This window comes from Coregonus lavaretus, assembly GCF_964263955.1.
Source record: "Coregonus lavaretus genome assembly, chromosome: 1".
In the NCBI taxonomy this organism is placed as follows: Eukaryota; Metazoa; Chordata; class Actinopteri; order Salmoniformes; family Salmonidae; genus Coregonus; species Coregonus lavaretus.
Window position 1 is genome coordinate 64,376,682 of NC_139988.1, and position 27,057 is coordinate 64,403,738.

General features: G+C 42.8%; 3 protein-coding genes across 6 annotated transcripts in view; 2 read left to right on the forward strand and 1 right to left on the reverse strand.

Annotated features, from left to right (window-relative positions):
• The window catches only part of dnah3 (dynein axonemal heavy chain 3), a gene marked incomplete at both ends in the record, with an annotated part of 53,886 nt that extends 46,699 nt beyond the window's left edge, over positions 1-7,187 (forward strand). Inside the window, 5 exons of the mRNA XM_084167177.1 lie at positions 352-519; positions 5,006-5,148; positions 6,217-6,421; positions 6,609-6,746; positions 6,834-7,187. Of these exons, the coding sequence (XP_084023303.1) occupies positions 352-519; positions 5,006-5,148; positions 6,217-6,421; positions 6,609-6,746; positions 6,834-7,187 (1,008 nt within the window). The remainder of the gene's footprint in view (positions 1-351; positions 520-5,005; positions 5,149-6,216; positions 6,422-6,608; positions 6,747-6,833) is intronic.
• A 7,141-nt stretch (positions 7,188-14,328) lies between these two features.
• Positions 14,329-16,044, reverse strand: lyrm1 (LYR motif containing 1). The gene is made up of 5 exons (XM_084169394.1): positions 15,962-16,044; positions 15,172-15,329; positions 15,022-15,082; positions 14,846-14,877; positions 14,329-14,730 (listed from the first exon to the last, which is right to left on the reverse strand). Exons 2-5 carry the CDS (start codon positions 15,322-15,324, stop codon positions 14,614-14,616), a joined length of 363 nt encoding a protein of 120 aa, XP_084025520.1. The 5' UTR covers positions 15,325-15,329; positions 15,962-16,044; the 3' UTR covers positions 14,329-14,613.
• A 1-nt stretch (position 16,045) lies between these two features.
• Positions 16,046-26,929, forward strand: dcun1d3 (defective in cullin neddylation 1 domain containing 3). 4 transcript variants are annotated; one of them, XM_084169358.1, is made up of 5 exons: positions 16,553-16,901; positions 18,776-18,994; positions 19,479-19,564; positions 20,091-20,661; positions 24,515-26,929. In XM_084169358.1, the coding sequence occupies exons 4-5, from the start codon at positions 20,201-20,203 to the stop codon at positions 25,056-25,058; spliced, it is 1,005 nt and encodes a 334-aa protein (XP_084025484.1). In that variant the 5' UTR covers positions 16,553-16,901; positions 18,776-18,994; positions 19,479-19,564; positions 20,091-20,200; the 3' UTR covers positions 25,059-26,929. The 4 variants fall into 4 exon arrangements, with proteins under 4 accessions (XP_084025485.1, XP_084025484.1, XP_084025483.1 ...); XM_084169359.1 differs by lacking the exons at positions 16,553-16,901; positions 18,776-18,994 and adding an exon at positions 16,046-16,116; XM_084169357.1 differs by lacking the exon at positions 18,776-18,994.
• Positions 26,930-27,057: the final 128 nt, after the last annotated feature.

The window sequence follows — 27,057 nt, forward strand, 5'->3', positions numbered from 1 at the left end:
CCATGTCCACCAGTTCGGTAAAAGACACACTGGTGTCACAGCAGGCTAGCTCCTGTCAGACGTCCTCCCGTAGGTGGCACCGGAACTGGTTGATCAGGGCCCGCTCATTCCACCCGGACCCTGCTGCCAGGATCCGGAACTCCAGCGCGAACTCCTGTACTGTCCTCGTCCCCTGCCTCTTTTATTATTATGTGTTTTACTTTTCTATTATTTCTCTATTTTCTTTCTCTGCATTGTTGGGAAGGGCCCGTAAGTTAGCATTCACTGTTAGTCCACACCTTTTGTTACGAAGCATGTGACTAATACAATTTTATTGGATTTGAACTCATTTGTACTGTTTCTCTTTTCAAGACCTATGTTGATTACATCCGCAACCTACCCATCGCAGCGGAACCTGGCGTGTTTGGACTCCACAGCAATGCTGACATCACCAAGGATAACCAGGAGACCAATCAGCTGCTGGATGGAGTGCTTCTGACTCTGCCCAGGCAGACTGGAGGCGGGGCTAAATCCCCTCAGGTTAGTTGGACAGTGGACACTAGGGTTGAATGGCGGGAACCCGGTTACCGAGATTTACCGGGATTTACCGCCCAAAACCACTCACTTTTTCCGGGAGAAATAACTGTGAGAAACCAGTAAATTATAATAAATGATTTATAAGAACAGCATGGCGTGAAATGGAACTGTTAAATTATAAGCGATGTCTAAATCTGGCTTCTCTACGGCCTCTGCATGATGAATCACCAACGCTCAGGGTGGGGACAGACAACCCATCTCAGTATGGAGCGCAGTTCACAATACATGTAGACCTATCATCTCATCATGGTAACTTTTTTTTGTGACAGGTAGGCCTGCATTTGCTGCAGCAAAGCCTATACTACAGTAATATAAAGACTGAATGCGCGTCTAATTTACCCATCTGTGATGGGTGATTTGAAGGAGTCAGGCACAGGAGGGTAAATCACAGAATACAGAGTTTATTCCGGAATAAAGCGTTACGCAGAATAGCGTCAAACAGTCCAGTGCGCAAAACAGGCGCACTGGAACAAAACAGGCACAAGGGGAAAATATACCCCGGCAATACAAAATACACAGAGCTCAACCGAGCTACACTCTCCTCACATTAAACAATCACCCATAAGGACAAGGGAACACTTATACATGTACTAATGAGGGGATATGAACCAGGTGTGTGTAATAGACAAGACAAAACAAATGGAATGATGAGATGTGATGCGGCAGTGGCTAGAAGGCCGGTGACGACGAACGCCGAAGCCTGTCCGAACAAGGAGAAGAGGCAGCTTCAGAGGAAGTCGTGACACCATCTCCATCTGGCTTACGTGGGTCACCTTATTTTTTTATTGTAAATAAATAAATAAAATATTGCAGCTGCAGAGTTTTAAAACAGCCTATCACTCGAATATCATTGCTTTAAATCAGTGCACACGCGAGCACTCTCTCGCAGTCTTTCTCTCTCTCCATCAACTCCATTCAAATTGCATCCAAAATACATAATATTGTTCTAGATTGATATATAGCCCTATATATAGATGTCCTAGCCTCTATTTCAGGTAAAAAATGCAATGCAGTATTAGCCATATATTCGGCTAATTAATGATGGGTTATGCATAATAAGCTTCTAACTTATAGCCTCTGTCTCTTGCGCAATACACACGCACCTGTGCTCCGCTGGCCTCTCTCCTTGTTGCGGTGACCGTATTACCGCCACACCGGCGGTCACGAGTCATGAAGGCAGTCAAATTCCATGTGACCGTTTAGTCACAGTAATTAGGCTTCTCCAAGCTCTGATGCTGCTCATGGTCATTAGTAGCCTACCAAACTTGCTAACTGCCTGGTACTCAGCACTCTATTGTCCCTCTAATCACTCTGACATCAATGCAAATGTAATCGGAAATCTAATCAAACACTTAATGAGAGCCCATGAGCTCATGTTGCGCAACATTTCTATAGGCTATGCAATTGCGTGAGAAAACAGTGTGATGGTCTCTACTAAATAGAGGAGGATCCCATCAGCTTTCAATAGGATAGGCCTACTATATTTATTTCTCAACTTTCCTACTATTAAGCACATTGCTTATCTTTACAACATGAGTATAGCCTACCTGGCTGGCATGAAAATGAATCACAGGAAAAGCGTCTTCCATCCGCTATTTAAGTGCATAGATGACATGTATTTCTTCCCCCTGCCCCTATTTCAAGACTTGTGCATGAAAATGGTCCATTCTAAATCAAAACAAATCTCACACATATATTATTTAGTATATGTAAAGACAAGATTAAATCAAGAATAGTCTGATGGGTGACAATATTAGCCTATCAATTGTGAATGATATATAATCTGTCACTGGTGTAGAGAGGAGTAGGCAGGAGGCAGTCGGAGGTTTAGAACTACTGAATTTATTTAAGCACCATAGATCAAAGCGGGACGAAACCCAAACGCTGTTGTGCTCAAAATATATCTTAATAAACAAAAAGGCAAAGGGTGAACCCAAAGTGCAAAATATAAAGTACTCAGGAAATAGTAGAAGAGATTCCTCTCAGGAAAACAAGTAACATTTACAATGACCGACAAAGACAAATGGCAGAGGGAGTATATATACAGTGAGAGAGTGGGGATTGGAACCAGGTGTGTGTAATGATGACGAGACAAGTCCGGGGTTGAGGAGTGAAGGGCGTTTGCCAGCAGTAGGTTCGGCAGCAGCTAGAAGGCTGGCGACGCCGAATGTCTGAGCTGGACAGAAGGGGGAGCCAAAGCGAAGGCTGGTGTGACATTATCACTTGTGAATGATGCCCAGCATAAGAAACAGCCTTTTTTCTGCGACTTTCTCAAATCATATTCGCACACCAGCCTTCATGTAGCCTAGCCCATAGGCCTATATGTTTTGATAAGGTTTGTATCACAACTAAAGTGGCCAAAAAACCTCTTAAAATTAAGCACATTCATCTGCTTTACAAGGGGTTTAGAGCCTAACTGGCATACATAAGCAGCGCGAGAGTTTCAAGTTTGGGGAAGATCATTTTCACCGTAAAAATGCACCTTTATAATAAAAGCATTACATGCATAATCGCATTTGCGCTCACTTTTGGTAATGGTGTTTTCCCGTTAATAGAACATTCCCGCTTATAACCTACTGCTATGTGTGCATTGCTGCGCATATAATGTGAAGAAATAGCCTAATAGTTTATCAAAATTTTAAGCTAAACGTTCTGATCTGTTGTGTCAGCCACCTTGCGTAAAAAATTGTTTGGGGATGCTAGTGGTTGTATTAATTTGGGATCTATTGCATCCCACAACTGTCCCAGACTATGTTTGGAATATTTATTTATTGCACAGAATAGAATAGGTCGACTTTTGTACAATGGGGGATAGTAGATTGACATAGGCTAGTGCTTTTGCTGTTCGTTAGGCCTACTCATCTTGTTGGCTGATGAAAAGTAAATGTGGACAGTTCTTCCAATATCTTCAATATGCACCACGGAATTGGATAAGGACGCGCACAGTTGCATCCCCGATGTGTCTGTCTTCACTTGTAGCCTGTGAGAAAGACCCGATCACGTGATGGAGCACGCAGCACTCAGGGAGAAGGGTACAACAAAGACATGGATTTTTTTTGGGTGCATTACAGCCACAAAGGGGATGCCGCTGTGAAATTAGAGGCATTATCAAGTGCTTGTCTAATGAAGTGAGTATAGCCAGCGCAAAAAACAAAGCAGAGCTCGTGCCTTTATTAGAGTCGCATCATGCAGCCTTAAAATGTATTAAAAATCTAAACATATAGCCAAACGTTTGTAGAACAGCTACAGTTACATGAATAACTCTAAATTAAGCATATAGGAGTACCTATTTCTTTGTTAACCACTCAACACAGAATAGTCGCATGTGCGCACTCCCTCAAATCGTTTGGAGAAAATATTTATATTTTATTCAGCTTTGTTCAATTGTATTCTTCATACTATAAAGTAATATAAAATAATGCCATGGAATTCTAAGCTAATCTTGTCTGCTAAATGAACTAGTGTAGCCCACAGCAATTTGGCATAGCCACATCAGGACCTAACATAAGGACAACTCAGAGTATGCTATTCTGTTCTTCTGAAAAGGGATGTAGCTCAGTTGGTAGAGCATGGCGTTTGCAACGCCAGGGTTGTGGGTTTGATTCCCACGGGGGGCCAGTATGTAAAAATAATGTATGCACTCACTAACTGTAAGTTATGAAAGATACTGTATATATGCGTCAGCCTACTAATTATACAAATAGGCCCTATTATATTTCAAAATTAAAATCAAATCTGCTAGCCTATACTCGCATGTTCTCTCCCTGCTTTATCATGGTTTGAACGATGTGCGTAATTCCAGTCATATAATCCAGTATAATACAATACAGTAATACAGTCCACACTCAAATAGATTAGCCTACTGGAGCTAGTTTCATTTATTTACCCAAGAGAGCATATAGCTAGCTACATCTATGGGCTTTTATGTTTTTCTGTCGTGTGTAATGTGCAGTAGCCTATATCATATATGTTTTGGATAACGGCACAATCAGTTGGGCTTTTTTGAGCTTGGGATCATTACATTTCTTTAATGTAGGGCTCCTAAAATGTATTTAATGTATGGCTCATCAGTCTCAGGTAGCATCAGGGTTGAATTTTTGATCAAAGCTCTAATCAAATCCAGACATAGGCCTATTTATATGCTTTATAACGCTTTTGAATGACACTTCCGGTTTTGGCGGGAAATACTACCCGGGAGAAAAGTGATTTATTCTCGGGATGGAACATTTGTAAAATACCGGGATAATATTCAACCCTGGTGGACACATTCTCTGTGTGATCAAAACCTGTACATTCTCACAGACCGGCACTTTATGTGGATAAGAGGTTGTGATGCCTCAGAACAAGCCATGATATGTCAGCTCTGTACATTAGCTTAAATTGTTTTGTATTTATTATACTGGTAGTTATATCTCTTTGATTACTACAGGAAGTGGTTGATGAGCTTGCGGAAGACATCCTGTCCAAGCTGCCAGCGGACTTTGACATCCAGATGGTGATTAACAAATACCCAGTGATGTATGAGGAGTCCATGAACACTGTGCTGAGACAGGAACTGATCCGCTTCAACAGGTAGATATCATGATCTGGATTAAAGAAACTGGGGTCAGGAAGTGTAGCCTTTCAAATTGATACAATGAATGCACTCTTATAAGACTTACTCTACATCTGGCCATGGAAATTGGAGTCTTATGGTCAATTGATTAAAAGCAAAGTCAAATGTTTTGTGTCCCACATAGGGTTGCAAAGGGACGGTATATTACTGGTAACGTTCAAGGATTTTATGGACTTTTCATCACATGACATTTAGTGGCCTTTTTGGATACTTCAGATTATCACAGGTGTCTATAATTATCTCTGACCCTCTGTGTGGCCTTATCTGTCCCACTATTGTTTGTGGAGATATGCTCTGATGAAGGTCGACTGACCGAAAGCTCAGCCTCTATTCAAATAAATGGGCATCTGACTGGAAGTGTGCAGAGACTTTTTCCTGTTTCTCCAGTTTAGCATTTTGCCTCCAGCACCTTCGCTAATCGGTATATTCTGCCTATTATCTACATGGAATTTCCATCACATGTAAAATATATAAAATAAAAAAAATAGAATGACAAAGCTGTAAAACATTATCCTAAAAATAACCCTTCAACTTAGTGAATACCATTGGTGTTTATTATTAGGGTTTCAGCATGAAATATCCTTCACATTTTGATACACTTTTACTTATTTTACTATGTCAATTTGTCTTTATTGTAAATATTTTGGCGCCAAACTGGTGGCAGTTGTGAAAGTAGTCTATAGGTGGTAGCGTTTCAGAGTTAACTGAAAATAATGCCATTGTTGATTAGATGCTTCTTTCATTAATTTGGCTATTTTCTCTTAAACCATATGGTCTATCCACAAGAAGTTATTCAAATATAAATGACCAACGTTACCATAGATTACCATAGATTTGGTAAATTGCCGGTAGTTTTACAACACTAGTCCCACATTTAATGACCACTATAAGCAGTTGATTTGTACTCTGTGTACAGGGAGTCATTACTACACGGTCATTACATGCCTTTTTGGCTATGAGGAATTTGGGTTGGCAATTATGAAGTGTTTATAACATGCTGATAATGATGCTTTGACCCCCCTCAGGTTAACTCAGGTGGTACGCATCAGTCTGATAAACATCGGAAAGGCTCTCAAGGGTCAGGTGGTGATGTCTTCTGAGCTGGAGAACGTCTTCAACAGTATGGTGGTGGGCAAGGTGCCAACCATGTGGTCGGCCAAGTCCTACCCGTCTCTGAAGCCTCTGGGCAGCTATGTGTCCGACCTCCTCGCCAGACTAAAGTTTCTACAGGTCAGTTATGATCATCAAGAGAGTGAGGGTCCTGAGCTGCTCAACCCCAACAATACACATTCAAATGTGTTTGTATGTTATGTTAAATTAAAGTTGTTTTGAGGACAGGGATTTTGTTTCCTGTGAAACTGATACTTCTGAAAGACACAAATACTGATGGATGGGAGTTGGGCTATGTGTTTGACAGGACTGGATCAACAATGGGCCACCACCAGTCTTTTGGGTCTCTGGGTTCTACTTTACTCAGTCCTTCCTCACGGGAGTATCTCAGAACTTTGCCCGGAAGTACACCGTCCCCATCGACTTCATCGGCTTTGAATTTGAGGTAAGGGAGTACAATGAACTACAATGTAAACCTCATCTATGTGTCCAGTGGATGCATGATATGACATAACTTCCCTATCTCTATCAGGTGACCAAGCAAGAGACCCACATGGAGAAGAAGCCAGATGATGGGGCCTACGTGAAGGGGTTCTTCCTGGAGGGGGCACGCTGGGACCGGGAGAAGATGGTCATAGGAGAGTCCCTCCCCAAGATCCTCTTCGACCCCCTGCCCATCATCTGGCTCAGGCCAGGGGAGATGTCAAAGTTCCTGCATGAGAACATCTACGTGTGTCCCGTGTACAAGACCAGCGCCCGGCGCGGAACTCTGTCCACCACGGGCCACTCCACCAACTACGTAATGCCTATCGAGCTGCCCTCCGACCGGCCTCAGAAACATTGGATCAACCGCGGGGTGGCCTGTCTGTGCCAGCTGGATGACTAGGCATTACTAGGCACAGCTCCTCAGACGCCTTGCAGGATGTTAGATATTATGAGAGACAAACAACCAACTCACTCCTTTTAAATAGCTATTAAAGACAGAAATGTATGCTGGATATTTTCAGCTCGATTTCTTGATATTTTTGAAGATTGCACAGGCTGTCATATAGCCTGGGTACCAGTCTCTTTAGCTAACATTCCACACCTTTACACTACTTGTCATTGCCAAAGAGACTGGTCTTACGGTAATCTCAACGTTCAATATGCAGACGGATTTATGGCACAGTTGCTGGTTGGTTGTTGGAAACAACATTAATATTTTCCATGACAACGTTATGGAACATGGGGCAGATTTGGCACAATATAGAATTCAAATTTTAAGAACAGCAACAAACAAAACGGCTACGGCCTGCTGCGGTAATTCCCTGGTGAGAAGGCAGTGTCAATGCAAGATCATGTTGTTCAAAGTGGCTAGAGAGGACTCCGTAATGAGAGTGAAATTATGATACGGAAAATATTAGCTTACAAGAGTCAATCGAGCTACGTTTGCTTCAGTTGCATCCCATTAATGATAGGAAAGAAACGCAAATCTGGCACCTGTTGTCATTCCTCGCACATATGCTGATCATCATGAAATTGCTTACATTTTAACAATTTGTTATGCTCGTTGCAACCTGGTCTCAGAGCATTTAGTATTATTCTGTATGTAAATCTGAGACACTCCATTTAGAATATGTTACGTTTCATATGGTATTTATTAATTTGTGGATGCCCATTACTTATTTTGTATTAAATGTTATGAATTTGCAAAAAAGGTACAATATGTTACGAATTTGCTAAATGTACAATATGTTAAGAATTTGAAAAACGTATGATATGGTACGAATTCTAGCTAGGGCACTAACGTTAGCTAGGCTAGGGGTTAATGTTAAGTTTAGGAGTAATGTTAAAGGATTAGGGTTAGTGGAAGGGTTAGCTAAAAGTGTTAGGGTTAGGTGAAGGGATAGCTAAAAGGGTTAGGGGAAGGGTTACCTAACATGCTAAGTAGTTACAAAGTAGCTAAAAAGTAGTAAGTAGTTGAAAAGTTGCTAATTAGCTAAAATGCTAAAGTTGTCCATGATGAGATTCGAACTCGCAACCTTTGGGTTGCTAGACGTTCGCGTTATATGCCCACCCATCCACACTGACCAACCACCCTTCTTTCATTTTTGCTTTAAATAACCATCTGTCTTATGAAACCATACCAAACGTAACATACTTACTAAATGGAGTGTCTTGGCTTTACAAGCAGAATAATACGAAATGCTCTTGAGACAAGGTTGCCATTTCAGTTCTATTATGTGTCCCTCCTCTCATATTAAGAGATGGAGTCAAGATAGGCTACTTTAGGAAACTTTCTGAATGGACATAGAGAGAATTAGCGAACTCACACACACACACACACACACACACCCTAAAAGGAGGGTGTGTGTGTGTGTGTGTGTGTGTGAGTTCGCTAATTCTCTCTGGGTTCACCTGGTCATGGATGTCATAATGTTTTGTACACTCAGTGTAGTTTGGTCACTTATTTTGAGCAATAAAAAAAAAAAATATATATATATATATATTTATATATATATATATACACTACCGTTCAAAAGTTTGGGGTCACTTAGAAATGTCCTTGTTTTTCGAAAGAAAAGCAATTTTTTTGTCCATTAAAATAACATCAAATTGATCAGAAATACAGTGTAGACATTGTTAATGTTGTAAATGGCTATTGTAGCTGGAAACGGCTGATTTTTAATGGAATATCTACATAGGCATACAGAGGCCCATTATCAGCAACCATCAGTCCTGTGTTCCAATGGCATGTTGTGTTTGCTAATCCAAGTTTATCATTTTAAAAGGCTAAGTGATCATTAGAAAACCCTTTTGCAATTATGTTAGCACAGCTGAAAACTGTTGTGCTGATTAAAGAAGCAATAAAACTGGCCTTGTTGAGACTAGTTGAGTATCTGGAGCATCAGCAATTGTGGGTTCGATTACAGGCTCAAAATGGCCAGAAACAAATAACTTTCTTCTGAAACGCGTCAGTCTTGTTCTGAAAAATTAAGGCTATTCCATGCGAGAAATTGCCAAGAAACTCAAGATCTCGTACACCGCTGTGTACTACTCCCTTCACAAAACAGCACAAACTGGCTCTAACCAGAATAGAAAGAGGAGTGGGAGGCCCCGGTGCACAACTGAGCAAAGGACAAATACATTAGTGTCTAGTTTGAGAAACAGACGCCTCACAGGTCCTCAACTGGCAGCTTCATTAAATAGTACCTGCAAAACACCAGTCTCAACGTCAACAGTGAAGAGGCGACTCTGGGATGCTGACCTTCTAGGCAGAATTGCAAAGAAAAAGCCATATCTCAGACTGGCCAATTTTTTGGAAAGAAAAGTGTTATGGACAGACGAATCGAAGTTTGAGGTGTTCGGATCACAAAGAAGAACATTTGTGAGACGCAGACCAAATGAAAAGATGCTGGAGGAGTGCTTGATGCCATCTGTCAAGCATGGTGGAGGCAATGTGATGGTCTGGGGGTGCTTTGGTGGTGTTAAAGTGGGAGATTTGTACAGGGTAAAAGGGATCTTGAAGAAGGAAGGCTATCACTCCATTTTGCAACGCCATGCCATACCCTGTGGACAGCGCTTGATTGGAGCCAATTTCCTCCTACAACAGGACAATGACCCAAAGCACAGCTCCAAACTATGCAATAACTATTTAGGGAAGAAGCAGTCAGCTGGTGTTCTGTCTATAATGGAGTGGCCAGCACAGTCACCGTATCTCAACCCTATTGAGCTGTTGTGGGAGCAGCTTGACCGTATGGTTCGTAAGAAGTGCCCATCAAGCCAATCCAACTTGTGGGAGGTGCTTCAGGAAGCATGGGGTGACATCTCTTCAGATTACCTCAACAAATTGACAACTAGAATGCCAAAGGTCTGCAAGGCTGTAATTGCTGCAAATGGAGGATTCTTTGACGAAAGCAAAGTTTGAAGGATACAATTATTATTTCAATTAAAAATCATTATTTCTAACCTTGTCAGTGACTACATTTCCTATTCATTTTGCTATATTTCCTATTCAAACTCATTTCATGTATGTTTTAATGGAAAACAAGGACATTTCTAAGTGACCCCAAACTTTTGAACGGTAGTTTATATATATATATTACACGAAAGAAGCACCTTGCTCGCTGGATATTTACATTTAAATATTTAGTCATTTAGCAGACGCTCTTATCCAGAGCGACTTACAGTTAGTGAATACATATCTTTTTTTTTTCTTTATACTGGCCCCCCGTGGGAATCGAACCCACAACCCTGGCGTTGCAAACGCCATGCTCTATCAACTGAGCTACATCCCTGCCGGCCATTCCCTCCCCTACCCTGGGCCAATTGTGCGCCGCCCATGAGTCTCCCGGTCGCGGCCGGCTGCGACAGAGCCTGGATTCGAACCAGGTTCTCTAGTGGCACAGTTAGCACTGCGATGCAGTGCCTTAGACCACTGCGCCACTCAGGAGTACAATATAAAATAGGCTACAGCGTTCACAATGAACTGGCGGGGAAGTTTGAATGGCGAGAGCTTCTCTGGTATAATGTGATCACATTATGGCTGGCGGTAAAAATGCAATAAACGGGAATCCTCTGTTCTCCCCGAAGCCCAATGTTTATGTTTACAATTAAATGTATTACATCAGAATGCCTAATGTTAGAATGTTTTCAATCAAATGTATGAATTATGTTAGGATGTTTTCCTATCAGTCGAATTTGCATAAACATTGTGATTGGATGAAAGCTGTGAAGGTTATCGAATCCTCTGATCTCCTCAAGCTCATTAATGATAGAATGTTCATATTTGAAGATAGCCGAAAGGCCAGTCTCTTTGGCAATGACAAGGAGTGGCAAGGAGTGGAATGTCAGCTAAAGACACTGGTACCAGGCTAGCGGTCATAGAGATGGATCCCTTTCAGTAGCGGTGCGTGGGTAAAGTCACTGGGGAAGCCAAGCCAGAAAAAAAATCCATATTACAACCTATGTGTTGTGATAATTGCGTTGTTTGCTCTATAACTTGTTGGTTCATATGCCTTGTCACCCTGATATATAGGCCTAAGGCCGAGACAATAAGAAGACACAGTGGCAGAATAAATTGAACCACACCTTTGTTTCATCACAAAATCGGAGAGCAACCTTTGTCCGGTGAAGTCCACAAAGCATATTGCATGTAGCAAACAGTTACATGACCTAAAACATGGTCAAGCAACTTAATGTTTCCAACATTTTCGGACTACTCAAACTATTGATTTAGAACCACAGCGTTAACGCAAGTCGCAAAGAAGAGCTGCCTTCACTATTCCAGCACCAATTCAACTTCAACATTTCAACATCAAATCACCTATGCTTAGTCTAATACAGTGACAACTGAAAGATAACAAAAACAATTTAGTCCAATCAACGTAAGCTAAATATGATGTGGCTGTCCATGGTTCTGATTTCTCTCTGTGTGTGTGTGTGTGTGTGTGTGTGTGTGTGTGTTTGTATGTGTGTGTGTGCAAGTAGAAAAAACAACAGTTGACTCACCCTAACGCCAATGCCATCCTCCTCTCTTTCATGTTGACGAAACAGTCTATGACTCTGTCATACAGGACACGCTTTTAGTTTTTGTTGTCCTAGGATACCTGGCTAAAATTCTTGCTCGCTAGCCTAACTTCCTTTCATGGGTAACGATGAGCCAGCTAGTTAACATTAACCCACTACATCTAGCTACATATTGAACTTCCATCCTCTCAGGCCAGAGGCACAATGTATGAGTTTATGGTTAGATTAGAATCGCCGTTATAATCATTGGCCAGTACGGAGAATTAAGTAAAACCACAAGTCCAAATCTCCATCCATGGCTAATTTAGGAATGGGCCAATTCTAGCTAGCTAGATAGCCACCGGAGGACAACAACACAATGAGATGCAACAATTCAAGTTTTCTGTCAATGACGTTTGGTATTTTAATGTGATGTGATTGGTGTGAAGCCAAATCAAAACTTGCGTGCCTTGACACTTTTTTTTTGGTGCGCCAGGACCATTCACAGTTGAGCTCACTCAGTTTAGCTCAACGCTGATTGGCTATTATTGTATCGTTTTTTTTATCAAGGGAGTCCAAATGCTCGCTGGCTTCCCCAGACAGCATCAGATAGATGGGCTACACATACAGAGACAGAGGGGGCGCTGTTTCGCTCGCTCGGATGCTTTCTCTGGTTAGATACATTCAGCCTCTTGCGAATTGAAGGACAATTATGAAACAGAGAGATGAAAGATACAATAATTTATGTTTTTTTTTCTTGGTCAATTTTTTGGGAAGCATGGCTTCCCTTGGCATCCATGAATACACACCACTGATCCCCTTAACCTGTTTACTCAGTTGCAAAAACTATAGAGGGTTGTTGGTGTGTTTACATACACTACATGATCAAAAGAATGTGGACACCTGCTCGTCGAACATCTCATTCCAAAATCATGGGCATTAATAAGGAGTTGGTCCCCCCTTTGCCGCTATAACAGCCTCCACTCTTCTGGGAAGGCTTTCCACTAGATGTTGGAACATTGCTGCGGGGACTTGCTTCCATTCAGCCACAAGAGCATTAGTGAGGTCGGGCACTGATGTTGGGCAATTAGGCCTGGCTCGCAGTCGGCATTCCAATTCATCCCAAAGGTGTTCGATGGGGTTGAGGTCAGGGCTCTGTGCAGGCCAGTCAAGTTCTTCCACACGGATCTCAACAAACCATTTCTGTATGGACCTCGCTTTGTGCACTGAGGCATTGTCATGCTGAAACAGGAAAGGACCTTCCCCAAACTGTTACCACAAAGTTGGACGCACAGAATCGTCTAGAATGTCATTGTATGCTGTAGCGTTAGAATTTCCCTTCACTGGAACTAAGGGGCTTATCCCCAACCATGAAAAACAGCCCCAGACCATTATTCCTCCTCCACCAAACTTTACAGTTGGCATCATGCATTGGGGCAGGTAGCGTTCTCCTGGCATCCACCAAACCCAGATTCGTCAGTCGGACTGCCAGACGGTGAAGCGTGATTCATCACTCCAAAGAATGTGTTTCCACTGCTTCAGAGTCCAATGGCGGCGAGCTTTACACCACTCCAGCTGACGCTTGGCATTGCGCATGGTGATCTTAGGCTTGTGTGTGGCTGCTCGGCCATGGAAACCAATTTCATGAAGCTCCCGACTAACAGTTCTTGTGATGACCTTGCTTCCAGAGGCAGTTTGGAACTCGGTAGTAAGTGTTGCAACCAAGGACAGATGATATTTACGTGCTTCAGCGTTCCCGTTCTGTGAGCTTGTGTGGCCTACCACTTTACGGCTGAGCCGTTGTTGCGCCTAGATGTTTCCACTTCACAATAACAGCACTTACAGTTGACCGGGGCAGCTCTAGCAGGGCAGAAATTTGACGAACTTACTTGTTGGAAAGGTGGCATCCTATGATGGTACCACGTTGAAAGTCATGGAGCTCATCAGTAAGGCCATTATACTGCCAATGTTTGTCTATGGAGATTGCATGGCTGTGTGCTCGATTTTAAACACCTGTCAGCAAAGGGTGTGGCTGAAATAGTCAAATCCACTAATTTGAAGGGGTGTCCACATACTTTTGTATATATAGTATATGTGTGTCTGTCTGTTCCCTGGTGTACTTTACAACATGACCATATATCATTTTTGTGGTTGCACATGAAATCGAATCAAAGTTTTACCTTTAAAACGTGAAAGCCGCTAAATGTGCGGCTTTTCTTTTAAGAGAGTAGCCTACTAATCTTTAACTGGTGATAGTAAGACATTGTTCCTATCAGTTAAATCTAACAGTTGATCAACTGAAGGTGGTGGTAAATGAATAAAACCTTTGTTGTGTGTATGCAGTCTAATGCACTTTACTCAATAAATCCTTAAGTCTATTTTTCAACCTGACTGAGATTTCATCTGACTTTTTAGTAATTCCTTGAAAGAATGAATGCAGAGGAGTGGTGCTTTTCAAAACTCTATTTATTGAAATAATAAATACATTCAAAATAGTATCATAAATCTTTATGTCTACTTATCTTACAGGACAGACAATACTGACATCCACATAAAAGCTTTTGTCAGCAATCACATGCATAAATATACTTGGTACAGTATACTGTTGCATATACATCATGGATTGGATGCTACAGTGCAGTTTACAATGAAATGTGATTGATGAACATTGATGTGCGTGATGAACATTGGAAATAAATATAAAAGATGGATTTTTGTCATCTCCAGCAGTGGTCATATCAACTCAACTCCTGAGATCAGCCAATGACTCTCCTCCTGTCCTTGGTAACATGAACCCTTCACAAGAATATAGAGTTCATCTAGTATCAGCTGTATTCGTCATGTGACTGTAAGTAAACTGGCTTGGCCTGCTTCCTCACGCGTTGCTGTGCTTTCAGCTTCCTGCCTTTCTGGGTTGCCAGTCCCATTATAGGCAGGTAGATCTGCAATGAAGGGTATACAACCTAAATAAAACCATTACATTAGACAATAGTGAAATTACACAATAGTGCCTGAGATATATAAACATTTGTTCTGGTTTAGATGTCTGTCACTTACAGGTCTTGGATAGGGATTCATGTAATGAAGACCTGTGAATCAGAGTGGGGAAAAACATCACTCAGATTCTCACACCAAAGCCTTTAAGTGTGAACACTGAACAGTGTCTGATTTATCCAGAGATTATATTACTAAAATAATTTGAAAATGTCAACCAGGCTTTTCTTGACACACACCAATTTCTATCCTTGCCTCACATTCTTCTATGCACTTCTTTATTGATTCCTGATCTGTCAACTGAAAGGGATACACAGAACAACATATTAACCAAACAGATGAAGATGATACCGAGCTACAGCAGACAAACTTTTGGTCTATCGTTTTACCTGTTGGTTCTGTCTGAAGAGGGTCTGGGCCTCCTGGACAATGTACCTTCTCTCGCTCTCAGTGTCTTGTGGGAGTGTGGACTGCCAGCCCCGGGCGATCCGAAATACCCTCATATACAGTGACAGGACCTGATTACGTGTGGCTGTTGTCATTTGGTCTGAAAACAATACAAAGCAGGGAATATAAAAAATATATGCAAGGAGTAAGTTGCCCTATATAACTAACACCAGACTCAACCAAAGGATCCAGAGTACCACAAAAGACTGGGGGCCCCGTTTGAATTGATATAATCTCTGATCAAACATAATTGGATAGGTGAAAACATATACATTTAGAATATATATGGCGGTTGGTGAAAGTAAAGATTCCATTACATTGCTTTAAAACAGAGGTAGGTTTAGTGCTGGAAATGTGGGAAAATAATACATGTACGTGCATGTTTCAATAAACCATTAGGTGGCGATATAACATCTGAAATGAAGTAATATTAGCAGAGACTAGATAGTTCTTATTATACCTCAGTGGACTAGATAGCTGCCAGCTTCTTATTTTCCCGAGTTCCCAATTACCTTGAATGCACTGAAGTCAGAGATTTCCGAGTTCCTAGTAGTTATCTAGGTATCTAATGCCACGTTCAGAACAACAGGGAGCTCGGAACATTTCCGACTTCAGTGCGTTCATAACATCTGGAAATTACGACCTCCGACTGGGAAAAATCGATTTGAACGGTCATCCATCTTTCTAGAGTTCAGACTTTCCGACCTGAAGATCACTGACGTTATGATTTACCTCGTATTTTTCCGAGTTCCCAGTTGTTTTGAACGCGGCATAATGGGGTCAGTGCGTCACACTTCTGAACATGGGCAAACGTGAGCTAGCAGGGTAACAAGCCAAAGTACCTGGCTAATGACACGCTTATCGTTCATTTAATAGGAACGTCTAAGGTAGGAATATCTAACGGTGTATGTTTTCATTGCAATAACACCATGTCATAATGCTGATTTACCGAATAGTAGTATTATCTGGCATTTATTACTTGACCAACCTGCTGTGCTGTTAGCTTTTTAATAACATGTCGCATAGAAATGACGATTAAATTGACGTAATTTGAGAGGTGTGTTCGCAGCAATCAGTGTTGCAAAGTCGCTGCGAAACAATTAAATAGTCAATTTTTCATTCACTTTTCAAAGCCCTTCAAGTTCAACCCCAAAGACTATTTCACCAAATATTGCATTAATGTTGATTCATGTTTGTTGGGTTTTAGCTGTATTAGTCAGGTTGCCAGCCACTACAATTTTGAACTAAATCTAAACAGGGGAGCCAATCCGTGCATAGCAGTGGATAGCATAGTTGCTAGCTGTCTCTGGTGCTCTGTGGGGAGGAAGTGATGCAGGGAAAACCACTCAATGACTAAAGGGGAAACACAAAGAAACTGTAAGCCTTTCGTACTGGTTCATCCGACTTTTTTGATTTAGTAGTCAATTTAAAGTAAAAGTCAGTCGTTTGGGGCGGTTGTTTGCAAACCAGGTGCATTCTTATCAGGCAAAAGTCAACTGAAACGCTCGTTTTTGTTTATGATGCTGACTAGCTACCAGCATTAGCTTAGTTGGCTAGCTTTTTTAGCTAAGTGGGGCTGTTTGTGTCGTTGTGTCCTAAGTTCGCTATTTGTTTCACTGATATTATTGGAGTGATGTACGTGATTTTCTCGACAATCAACTATTTTTAAAAGGTAACGTTACTTCTCTTGTTCGTGCTCTAAAATTGTTTCTAGTTTCATGGCATAAGTTACTAGATTGCTAACTTTACAGATAACTAGCTAGCTACATGATGACGTGCCAGCTAGCCAGTCGGCAGCTAGGTATGATGATGAAGGGGAAGTGTAACCAGCCACAAACGAGGCTATATTATTACCAGGGAACTTAGCTGATTTATTTGTTAGACAGTCATGTTGATTATGTTGCCATGTTGTTAGCTGGTCAAACTAAAATAAACGGGTTAAGTTAGCCAACGTTCAGATGCTAACTAGAACTGCCCAGCTGAGCTAGCTACCAAGTTTAAAGATTATTGTTGGCAGTGTTACTTTGATAAATGGGTTGGTAACTAAATAGTTAGTTAGATAGTTAACTTAGCTAGATATTGCCCTCAATATATACATGCCAGATGTGTTCCTAGTCAGCTAACTACAACAATAAAGTCCATCATATTAGAATTGGGTGAACGTGGTTGAAAGCACTGCAGGCTTTCCAGGAGGTGTTTTGCCTGTACATGTCCACGGAAGTTTCATTCCTCATGAATAGTTTCAATAAATGTGATTAGGGACTGTTCTCTTGTTGCTAAGTGTTTCATCATCAAATCAAGAAAGACAGGCAAAAAATAAAACACAAACTAGTTGAACAAGAATGGTAGTACAGTAGTTGGCTTATGAATCTTGCAACAGCCGGAACCATAATGAATTCCTCATTGAGTCACAGAATATTTCAAATGTAATGTACCAGTCAAAAGTTTGGAGACACCAACTCATTCAAGAGTTTTTCTTTATTTTACTATTTTCTACATTGTAGAATAACAGTGAAGACATCAACACTATGAAATAACACAAATGGAATCATGTAGTAACCAGAAAAGTGTTAAACAAATCAAAATATATTTTATATTTGAGATTCTTAAAAGTAGCCACCCTTTGCCTTGATGACAGCTTTGCACACTCTTGGCATTCTCTCAACCAGCTTCATGAGGTAGTCACCTGTAATGTTTCAATTAACAGGTGTGCCTTGTTAAAAGTTAATTTGTGGAATTTCTTTCCTTCTTGATGTGTTTGAGCCAATCAGTTGTGTTGTGACAAGGTAGGGGTGGTATACAGAAGATAGCCCAATTTGGTAAAAGACAAAGTCCATATTATGGCAAGAACAGCTCAAATAAGGAAAGAGAAACAACAGTCCATCATTACTTTAAAACATGAAGGTCAGTCAATGCGGAAAATGTCAAGAACGTTTCTTCAAGTGCAGTCGCAAAAACCATCAAGCGCTATGATGAAACTGGCTCTCATGAGGACCACCACAGGAAAGGAAGACCCAGAGTTACTTCTGCTGCAGAGGATAAGTTCATTAGATTTACCAGCCTCAGAAATTGCAGCCCAAATAAATGCTTCACAGAGTTCAAGTAACAGACACATCTCAACATCAACTGTTCAGAGGAGACTGCGTGAATCAGGCCTCATGGCTGTATTGCTGCAAAGAAACCAATACTAAAGGACACAATAAGAAAAAGAGACTTGCTTGGGCCAAGAAATGCGAGCAATGGACATTAGACTGGTGGAAATCTGTCCTTTGGTCTGATGAGTCCAAATTTGAGATTTTTGGTTCCAATAGCCGTGTCTTTGTGAGATGCAGAGTAGGTGAACGGATGATCTCCGCATGTGTGGTTCCCACCGTGAAGCATGGAGGAGGAGGTGTGATGGTGTGGGAGTGCTTTGCTGGTGACACTGTCAGTGATTTATTTAGAATTTAAGGCACACTTAACCAGCATGGCTACCACAGCATTCTGCAGTGATACGCCATCCCACCTGGTTTGCACTTAGTGGAACTATCATTTGTTTTTCAACAGGACAATGGCCCAACACACCTCCAGGCTGTGTAAGGGCTATTTGACCAAGAAGGAGAGTGATGGAAGTGCTGCATCAGATGACCTGGCCTCCACAATCACCAGACCTCAACCCAATTGAGATGGTTTGGGATGAGTTGGACCGCAGAGTGAAGGAAAAGCAGCCAACAAGTGCTTGGCATATGTGGGAACTCCTTCAAGACTGTTGGAAAAGCATTCCAGGTGAAGCTGGTTGAGAGAATGCCAAGAGTGTGCAAAGCTGTCATCAAGGCAAAACGTGGCTACTTTGAAGAATATACTTTTTTGGTTACTACATGATTCCATATGTGTTATTTCATAGTTTTGATGTCTTCACTATTTTTCTAACATGTAGAAAATAGTAAAGAATAAAGAAAAACCCTTGAATGAGTAGGTGTGTCCAAACCTTTGACTGGTACTGTAGGCCTATGTAATTAAAAGGTATCTCAGAAAGGAGAGGGCTAAGGCATATTTATCTCTATAGTTTGCTGCTTTCAATTAAAAGTAGTAAATCCTTGACACAAGGCTACCCTGCTGTGGAAATACTCTGCAATATGTAGTAAATTACTGCTTTCTCGATCTGAAATTACAAATTCACAACAAGTTCATAGACTGAATCTACATGTGGGCAAATGATACCCCTGTATCACATTATGCTTATGGTGACCAGATGCTGTGTGTCTTTCAGCATTGCGGATGTCAAGGTCACCACGATGGAGCAGAAAAAGATGACACCTTCATCTAGAGTGATAAAGGCATTCTGAGGAAGTGTCTGTAAGTACTTATTATCAGAACCAACCCATTTCTTAGCTATCGCCGAGCTATTCAGGTAGCGTATTGTGCAGGCTGGTAGTATGTATGATCCGGACCACTTACATTAAAATCTTGTGGTTTCTAAGGTAACCAACATCTTGTTGTAGCTGTATTTTAGTCAGGGTCTCTATGGTAACCCATGCTGTATTAGGCTCTTCTCTATAAGTACTTATTCAGCCCTCTAGTTTAATTTGAACCCTCCTCCTCTCCATGGTACAGTACCAGCTTCAAAGCTTCTATGGTCCCTGGGCCAGGCTTTAAAAAACTGCCAGACACTCCACCCTTCTTCGTTGGTGATGTAGCCTACTTGTATGGTCTTCATATGATTTTCTTACTTTAGCATTTAGCAGTTGTCTTCTCTAGTAATTATTACCTCCGTGTTGTGGCTTTTGACCCTTTGTGACTAACGGCTTTGTTGATTCAGTGACTCATTGTCACTGTTGTTGTTGACCCTGTGTGACTGTGTTGGACTCCTCCTCTGTTCCAGGGCCCAAGGGCATGTTGAGACGTCTCACCAGGCCAGAGCAGAGGCGTCTTGGTGGGGCAGACGGGGCCTGAAGGAGGGGAGGACAGACTGGGAGGACCAGAGAGAGAGACATGGGCCAGTGCGTCACCAAGTGTAAGAACCCATCGTCCTCGCTCGGCAGCAAGAGTGGCGACAAGGAGCCAGGGTCCAAATCCCACCACAAGAAAGGTGGGGGCACGGGAGGAGGAGGGCACAAGGAGGAGTCCGGCACCGTGTGCAGCAAGGCCTCCAGCGAGCTCATGTTCAACGGCACCAAGACCGCCGTGGAGGTTACCGTGGAGACCACGGTGATCCCTGCGTCGGCCATGATGGGGGACCTGAGGAAGGAGGACCGCTCGGTGGCGGATGGGGAGGGGCCGTCCTTGCTGCGCATCGAGGAGCTCTTCTGCTGCTACAAGGACCCGCAGGAGGATGCCATCTTGGAGGAGGGCATGGAGAGGTTCTGCAACGACCTGTGCGTGGACCCCGCCGAGTTCCGCGTGCTGGTCCTCGCCTGGAAGTTCCAGGCGGCCACGATGTGCAAGTTTACAAGGTGAGAGATGGGTTGGGGATGGGATCGGAAGGGATGGGGATGAGCCAGACAATGCTTCATCAATGTGTTGATGCCTGATATTCAGAAAACAACATGTTCTGAGAAGATTCCTCAAGTCATGTATTGGTCCAAAAGAGGCCATATTAGCCTATAATATTGATTAGCATGGCCGATCCAATGCCTGATGTTAAACCTCTAACCAAATTCTAAAATGGCTACTGCTGCCCTGCACTGTCTGTTCTAGGCTAGCTTCCCTTCTCACTGTGCAGTGTTTCATTTAACATTTGTCTGGCTGGCCACCCCACCCCCACTTCTCTCAGCTTTCAGCAGCTCTGCAGGGCACTTGCTAGCTGACAGGTTGGGGGCACACAGGAAATAGAGTAAGGCTCAGATGGTCTTTCTCTGATTGTCTATTGCTCAGATGATTTTGTCTTCTCAATTCTCATGTAATTTTGGACCTAGTCTGAAGATTGGACCTATTACCATCATTTGACCTATTAACAAATGTTCTCTTCTGAGCTACCTAGAGCCAGAAACGTTTAAATGTTTACTGTTGCTTTGCTGTTCACGCCAAGTCTGATTTAATATCTGCTGTATAAAACGGGTTAGAAAAGCAAGGCATATCAGAGGACATATCTGGCTGAAGTGACAGCAGAACAATGTGACAGGATGTGGTTAAGTTACTCAAATCAAATGTTATTCGTCACATGCTTGGTAAACAACAGGTTTAGACTAACAGTGAAATGCTAACTTACAGGCCGTTCCCAACAACGCAGAGAGAAGAAAATAGAGAAATAATAGAAAAGTAAAACGCTTAATAATAAAAGTAATAATAGTTACACAATGAGTAACGATAACTTGGCTATATACAAGGGGTACCAGTACCGAGTCGATGTGCAGGGGTACAACGTTATTGAGGTAGATATGTACATATAACTAGGAATAAAGTGTCAGATAGTAAACAGTAGCAGCGTATGTGATGAGGCAAGAGTTAGTGCAAAAAGGGTCAATGCGGATAGCTTGGGTAGCTATTTGGTTAACTATTAAACTATTTAGCAGTCTTATGGCTTGGGGGTAAAATATGTTCAGGGTCCTGTTGGTTCCAGACTTGGTGCATCGGTACCGCTAGCTATGCGGTAGCAGAGAGAGCAGTCTACGACTTGGGTGGCTGGAGTCTTTGACACATGTTAGGGCCTTCCTCTGACACCGCCTGGTATAGAGGTCCTGGATGGCAGGGAGCTCGGCCCCAGTGATGTACTGGGCCGTACGCACTACTCTCTGTAGCGCCATGCGTTCGGATGCCAAGCAGTTGCCATGAAAAGCGGTGATGCAGCCAGTCAAGATGCTCTCAATGGTGTAGCTGTAGAAGGGCCCATGCCAAATCTTTTCAGCCTCCTGAGGGGGAAGAGGCATTGTCCTGCCCTCTCCAAAAATTTTTTTTTTGACTTTTCAGAGTCAGTTAAATCTATTTTTTGGCCCATTTTGCCTGAAGAAAAGAAGCTGCCTAATAATGATGCACACCTTCATATAGGGTGTTGATCTCCTTAGGCCACACCCTCCCTCATTACACAAATTACACATCACCTGATATGCTTAAATCCAATAAGCATTCCAGTTTATACAGCTTGGAGTTGGGAAATATGCATAATAATGATGATGATATGGTCAAAATACTGACTTGCCTAATAATTTTGCACACATTGTAGAGACTGTGTCATCTGTGAACCTATTGGGGTGGTATGCAAATTGGAGTGGGTCCAGGGCAGGGCTCTCCAACCCTGTTCCTGGAAAGCTACCCTCCTGCAGGTTTTCGCCCCAACCTCAGTTGTAATTAACCTGATTCAGATTATCAACCAGTTAATTATTAGAATCAGGTGTGCTAGATTATTGTTGGAGCAAAAACCTACAGGACGGTAGCTCTCTAGGAACCGGGTTGGAAAGCCCTGGTCAAGGGTGTTTGGGATGGTGATGTTGATGTGAGCCATGACCAGCCTTTCAAAGCATTTCATGGCTACAGATGTGAGTGCTACAGGGCGATATTCATTTAGACAGGTTACCTTGGCGTTCTTGGGCACAGGGACTATGGTGGTCTGCTTGAAACTGAAGTATTACAGACTGGGTCAGGGAGAGGTTGAGAAACGTCAGTGAAGACACTTGCCAACTGGTCAGCGCATGCTCTGACTACATGCCCTGGTAATCCATCTGGCCCTGCGGCCTTGTCAATGCTAGCCTGTTTAAAGGCTAACATCGGCTACGGGGAGCATGGTCACACAGTCGTCCGGAACAGCTGGTGCTCTTACGCGTGGTTCAGTGTTGCTTTCCTCGAAGCGAGCATAGAAGGCATTTAGCTCGCCTGACGAGCATCAGAGCCGGTGTAGTAGGATTCAATCTTAGTCCTGTATTGACGCTTTGCCTGTTTGATGGTTCGTTATAGGGTGTAGCAGGATTTCTTATAAGCATCCGGGTTAGTGTCCTGCTCCTTGAAAGCGGCAGCTCTACCCTTTAGCTCAGTGTGGATGTTGCCTGTAATCCATGGCTTCTGGTTGGGGTATGTACGTACGGTCACTGTGGGGACGAAGTCGTCGATGCACTTATTAGTTAAGCCGGTGACTGATGTGGTAAACTCCTCAATGCCATCGGATGAGTCCCGGAACATATTCCAGACTGTGCTAGCGAAACAGTCCTGTAGCTTAGCATCTGCTTCATTGGACCACTTCCGTATTGAGCGCGTCACTGGTACTTCTTGTTTTTGCTTGTAAGCAGGAGTCAGGAGGATAGAGTTATGGTCTGATTTGCCTAAAGGATGGCAAGAGAAAGCTTTGTATGCATCTCTGTGTGTGGAGTAAAGGTGAGTTTTTTCGCCTCTAGTTGCACAGGTGACATGCTGGTAGAAATGAGGTAAGACTGATTTCAGTTTTCCTGCATTAAAGTCACTGGCCACTAGGAGCGCCACCTCTGGATGAGCATTTTCTTGTTTGCTTAAAGCCCTGTACAGCTCGTTGAGTGCGGTCTTAGTGCCAGCATCAGTTTGTGGTGGTAAATAGACAGCTACGAAAAATATAGATGAAAACTCTCTTGGTAAATAGTATGGTCTACAGTTTATGAGGTATTCTAACTCCGGTGAACAGAACCTCGAGACTTCCTTAATATTAGAGATCGAGCACCAGCTGTAGTTAACAGAGAGAGATCCCACCCCCCTGAGCTTACACAACGCTGCAGTTCTGTCCTGCCGATGCATAGAAAAACCAACTAGAATATTGTCCTTGTTCAGCCAAGTTTCCTTGAAACATAGGATATTACAGTTCTTCAGGTCCTGTTGATAGGATAGTCTCGAACGGAGCTCGTCCAGTTTGTTCTCCGGTGATTCTACATTCGCCAGTAGAACAGAGGGTAGAGGCGGATGATTTACTCGCTGCCTCTATATCGCAGTCTCTTTCTCTTCCGCGTGTTGGGATTCAGGCCTGGTCAGGGGTGAGCAGTGTGTCCGGGGTGAGTAGGAGCCCGTAAAATGGCCGCTATACATCAAGGGGGCATCTTACCCTTTCTCTACCTGTGCTGCAAAGCGTGCTTATCTTTATCATACTGATGAGGTCGAGAGACTTTAGAAGGCACAGCTATTTCTTTGTTTACTTTACCTGACTTCTTTATGTTGAGCCCTATGTAATGTTTATCAGAGTCGCAAGGTAAGAGTTTCCCAACTAAGCTATTGACTTGAAATTGTCCAAGTTGTCATTGTAGCTGAAAATGTAAGAAACTGACATGTTTCACTCCATATGGCTCATTGCCCTGAGTCAAAGGTTGACATTATGTTGCGGTCTGTAACTCAGCCCTGTTTCTCCCCGCCTGTCTGTAGGAAGGAGTTTGTGGACGGATGCAGGGCGATCCAGGCGGACAGTCTGGAGGGCATCTGCTCCCGGTTCACCTGCATGCTGCTGGAGGCACAGGGCGAGGAGAGCTTCAAGGACCTGTACCGCTTCACCTTCCAGTTCGGCCTGGACGCCGAGGAGGGCCAGCGCTCGCTGCAGCGCGACATCGCCATCGCTCTGTGGCGCCTGGTCTTCACGCAGGACATGCCAGCCATTCTTGAGCACTGGCTGGACTTCCTGGGCGAGAACCCGTCGGGCGTGCGGGGCATCTCGCGGGACACCTGGAACATGTTCCTCAACTTCACACAGGCCATCGGGCCGGACCTGAGCAACTACAGCGAGGACGAGGCCTGGCCCAGCCTCTTCGACACCTTTGTGGAGTGGGAGATGGAGCGCAGGAAAAAGGAGGAGCAGGAGGATCAGAGGGCAGAAGAGGAGAGGGGATGCACTGAGACCGAGGGCTCTCCCTCTAGCACAGACAGACTTGAAACAGAGGGCGAATGGGGCTCACAGACCTGGGTGGGCCACTGACTATGGAAATCTGGGAAGGAAGGAAGGTCGGGGTGGGTGGGTGGGTTCTGACCTATAAGTGAACTGTACATCTGTGAATCATTGGATGACAAATTAGTATTAACATTACCGTTATTCCGCTCACTCCTTTTCTGTTGCGGTGGGACAGGGTTCCCTTGCACCCTGCTTTATTTCTGGTTATTGAAAGGGCTCTCAGAACTGTATTGTTTTTAAGCACTTCTATTTAAGTTATTTGATTTGTTTTATTTGTCTTTTAATGTGTGTATTTGATAATTTTAATCTTTCCCCACCCTCCCTAAACTCACAAAGAAAGCTCAGTATATAGGGTTGCTTTAAAAACCAGGCTCCAGAAAGCCATACCAGTTCCCAAGTCTCATTTTCCAGCTCACATTGACCTGGAAACACTGGTGATTGGACCTCTCACCCAAAGACGTAGGCTTATTAAATCCTCATATTGCATTAAGAAGAAGGGAAATTGGGACAATCTATTTGTCCTCAAATAACTCCTTATTACCAGAGACTGAGCTTTACCTTTTGGGGTCAGTGAAATCAACTTGATTTGAAATTGTTTTATTTTGGAACAACATTTGAGTGTGGATGAATTGGCTTTTATTTTGAAATGTGGACTATTTACAGGGTTATATTCTTGGCTTATCTATTGCCTGTAGTTGTGATGGCCAACCATGATTTGTTCAAGATGTGGTCGTACTCGCGTGTGCATAATGTCCTAAGACTGAGTCATGTCCTAAAGTAAAAATGGAAGTGAAAGTGACAGTGAAAATTCCTTGTCATAATTTGTATTCTATTTATCTAAATACACATTTTTGTTGAAGCTATATACCAATAAGTCCTTTAAATTTCAAGTTGATTTCTTTGAAAATAATCCCACTCTTTTTTTTCTCTTCTGCAGTGTAATTTATGAAAAAGTTGTTGAGTGCTCTAGACCACGGTACTGTCTTGGCTTATTCTAACTAACTACCAGGGCTTGGTTCCATTTTGGTCCCTAGCCCCTGTCCTTTTAGTGTTCACAGATCCCAAAGGACTGGACACATGTAAGCAATATGGTATTGGCCACCACCCCACCAAGCCATTCAGTGGACTGTGGACTTCTGCCTGAAGTTATAGCTTGCACATATCAAGTTATTTCAGATCTGTGAACTCCCTAAGGTAAGTAGGGGTTAAGGCTGTGGTCTTGTACGGACAGAAGGTACCTGGGCTACATTCAGGACTGTTGCGTTAGGTCGTTACAAAACTTTTGTCCATTTTAGGGCAAACTCATTGCATGGAGGGCCGAGTATAGACAGGTTTTCGCTTCTCCCTTGTACTTGATTGATGAATTAAGGTCACTAATTAGTAAAGAACACCCCTCACCTGGTTGTCTAGGTCTTAATTTAACAGAAAAACCAAAACCCCACAGACACTAGGCCCTCCATGGAATGAGTTTGACACCCCTGCTTTAGGGACTCTGTTAGAATAAGCTAAGACCTTACCAAGTTAGCAACAATCTTACACCATTGGACAGCTATTCACTCTAGTTTTGTGGGCATGTCAAGAATGTGTGTCGGCTGCTAGTGACAGTTGTGTTAGGTGCACAAAACACAATGGCCATCCTAGTCACCATGCTTGTAATGCTCTCGTTCATTAATGTCTGCAGCACTCGCTCCTAAACCATTCACAACTGTTGAATGATCTTGAACAGAGCCCAGGCCTTTTGGTGACAGTGGATGATTGTTAACCAGGTGTATTGGCTCATTGAGTGTCCGCAACCGGGTCCAGTGTGGTCGGGGTGCCCTTGTGAGGTTTACATTTCCCTTTGCCCTTTTTATATAAAATGCATTGATTTATAATGAATAAAACAGAGTTTCATTTTGTTTTGGTGGTGTCATTGTCATGCTCTGATTGAGGTTTTGCAGTATGGCTTTTGAGGACATTTGGACACAACTCTGTCATCTGATCTGACAAATGTGCTGTTTTCTAATATGTCCCAGGCTGCTCCCTG

What these genes read in the sequence shown, in the direction of transcription:
- lyrm1 (XM_084169394.1), bottom strand. Translation starts at nt 15,324, where the DNA reads ATGACAACAGCCACACGTAATCAGGTCCTGTCACTGTATATGAGGGTA. An exon ending in TCTTCAGACAGAACCAACAG is followed by an intron (nt 15,083 to 15,171) that starts GTAAAACGATAG and finishes TATCCCTTTCAG; the next exon opens with TTGACAGATCAGGAATCAAT. An exon ending in TGAGGCAAGGATAGAAATTG is followed by an intron (nt 14,878 to 15,021) that starts GTGTGTGTCAAG and finishes TCTGATTCACAG; the next exon opens with GTCTTCATTACATGAATCCC.
- dcun1d3 (XM_084169359.1), top strand. Translation starts at nt 20,201, where the DNA reads ATGGGCCAGTGCGTCACCAAGTGTAAGAACCCATCGTCCTCGCTCGGC. An exon ending in ACGATGTGCAAGTTTACAAG is followed by an intron (nt 20,662 to 24,514) that starts GTGAGAGATGGG and finishes GCCTGTCTGTAG; the next exon opens with GAAGGAGTTTGTGGACGGAT.